At 41.4% G+C, this 1,595-nt stretch overlaps 1 protein-coding gene across 1 annotated transcript; it reads right to left on the bottom strand.

Moving 5' to 3' along the window:
* Nucleotides 1-459: 459 nt before the first annotated feature.
* On the bottom strand, nucleotides 460-1,386 carry LOC121218261 (uncharacterized). The gene is made up of 2 exons (XM_041095182.1): nucleotides 869-1,386; nucleotides 460-613 (listed from the first exon to the last, which is right to left on the bottom strand). Exons 1-2 carry the CDS (start codon nucleotides 1,384-1,386, stop codon nucleotides 460-462), a joined length of 672 nt encoding a protein of 223 aa, XP_040951116.1.
* Nucleotides 1,387-1,595: the final 209 nt, after the last annotated feature.

Here is a 1,595-nt window from a genome sequence, read left to right as displayed (position 1 = left end):
ACGCAGTCTTCGATACATCTTACTCTTTCAACCTTAACTGGTAGTGTCCTAACCTCAGGTCAATTTTGGAAAATATAGTGGCTCCCTTTAACTGATCAAACATGTCATTGATCCTTGGCAAAGGATACTTGTTCTTCACTATTACCTTATTGAGCTATCTATAGTCGATACATAACCTCATCGACCCATCTTTCTTTTTCACAAATAACACTAGTGCGCCCCACGGTGCATAACTAGGTCTCGTGAAACTTTATCTGCCAATTCCTGAAGTTGAGGCTTTAACTCCTTTAATTAGGTTGGAGCCATCCTATACGGAGCAATCGAGATGGGTGTCGTATCGGGGACCAACTCAATTCCAAACTCAACTTCCCTTACTAGAGGTAATCTGGGTAATTCCTCCGGAAACACATCTATAAACTCACAAACCATTGGTACCAATTCAATCTTCAACTCAGACACTTAAGTATTCAGCAGCAAAGCTAGGTCAGCTTCATATCCTTTTCTCAAATATTTCTCAGCAATCAAAGATGATATTATTACAGGCAAAGTATCCGACTCATCTGGTCCAACCCGAAGAACAATTTCATCTTCACCTTTCCACTCAATAACTTTTCTCCCACAGTCCACTACAACACTATGAGAAGTCAACCAATCCATCCCAAAGATTACATCAAATTCATTAAACGTCAACAACATCAAGTTGGCCGGAAAACAATGACCCCTAATTGTCAAAGGACAATTTCTACACACTTGGTCTACCAGCACATATCTACCTAAGTGGTTGGACACTTTTATCACAAATTTTGTGGGCTCTACTAACATTTTCATATGAGGTATCAATTCTATACAAATATAAGAGTGGGTAGACCTCAGACCAGTTAAAGAAACAACAGATATATCATGGATAGAAAAGGTACCCGTGATCATGGCGTGAGACTTTGCCTCTTCACAGGCACGAATAGCATAAGACCTTGCAAGAGCTCTACACTTGGACCTTACTACAGCATCTCTTGATGCACCTCTACTAGTAACCTCGCTTCTAGGGTTCCTTTGTGGTCTACTCCTCAAAGGAGCACTACTTGCCTTCACTTCTTGCTTTTTCTCTCTCTCTTCCATTTCAGGACAATAATGGATGAAATGTTCTAATGATTCACACTTAAAACAACCCCTTTCATTCCCACAACACTTGCTGAAGTGATGCCTACAACATTGCAAACATTCTGGCCTATTCGGCCTAGCACTACCGATGCTCGTAACTGGCGTGGTCTGGGCTCTGGAAGTTGTGTTCTGCCGGTTCTTGTTTCTATTTGAAAAACCCACCGAAGCATTCAATCCGGTAGCGGATTCCTTCGATCTCTTAGATGAGGACTGATGTGATTTCCCCATCTGTCTCCTCTTTGAATCTCGTGACTCAAAAGTCGCTTTCCTCCTATCTTTTACCAACTCTTTTACCTTGTATGCTCTCTCAACGAGCACTACAAATTCTCTTAATTCTAGGATGCCAACAAATACTCGGATATCTTCATTAAGACCATCCTCGAACCTCTTACACATAGTGGCTTCTGTAGACACACACTCTCGTGCATACTTACTGA

The sequence above is a fragment of the Gossypium hirsutum genome, chromosome A03 (assembly GCF_007990345.1).
Source record: "Gossypium hirsutum isolate 1008001.06 chromosome A03, Gossypium_hirsutum_v2.1, whole genome shotgun sequence".
NCBI lineage: Eukaryota > Viridiplantae > Streptophyta > Magnoliopsida > Malvales > Malvaceae > Gossypium > Gossypium hirsutum.
The sequence above is the reverse complement of the archived record's forward strand: the minus strand, read 5'-3'. Positions and strand labels throughout refer to the sequence as shown.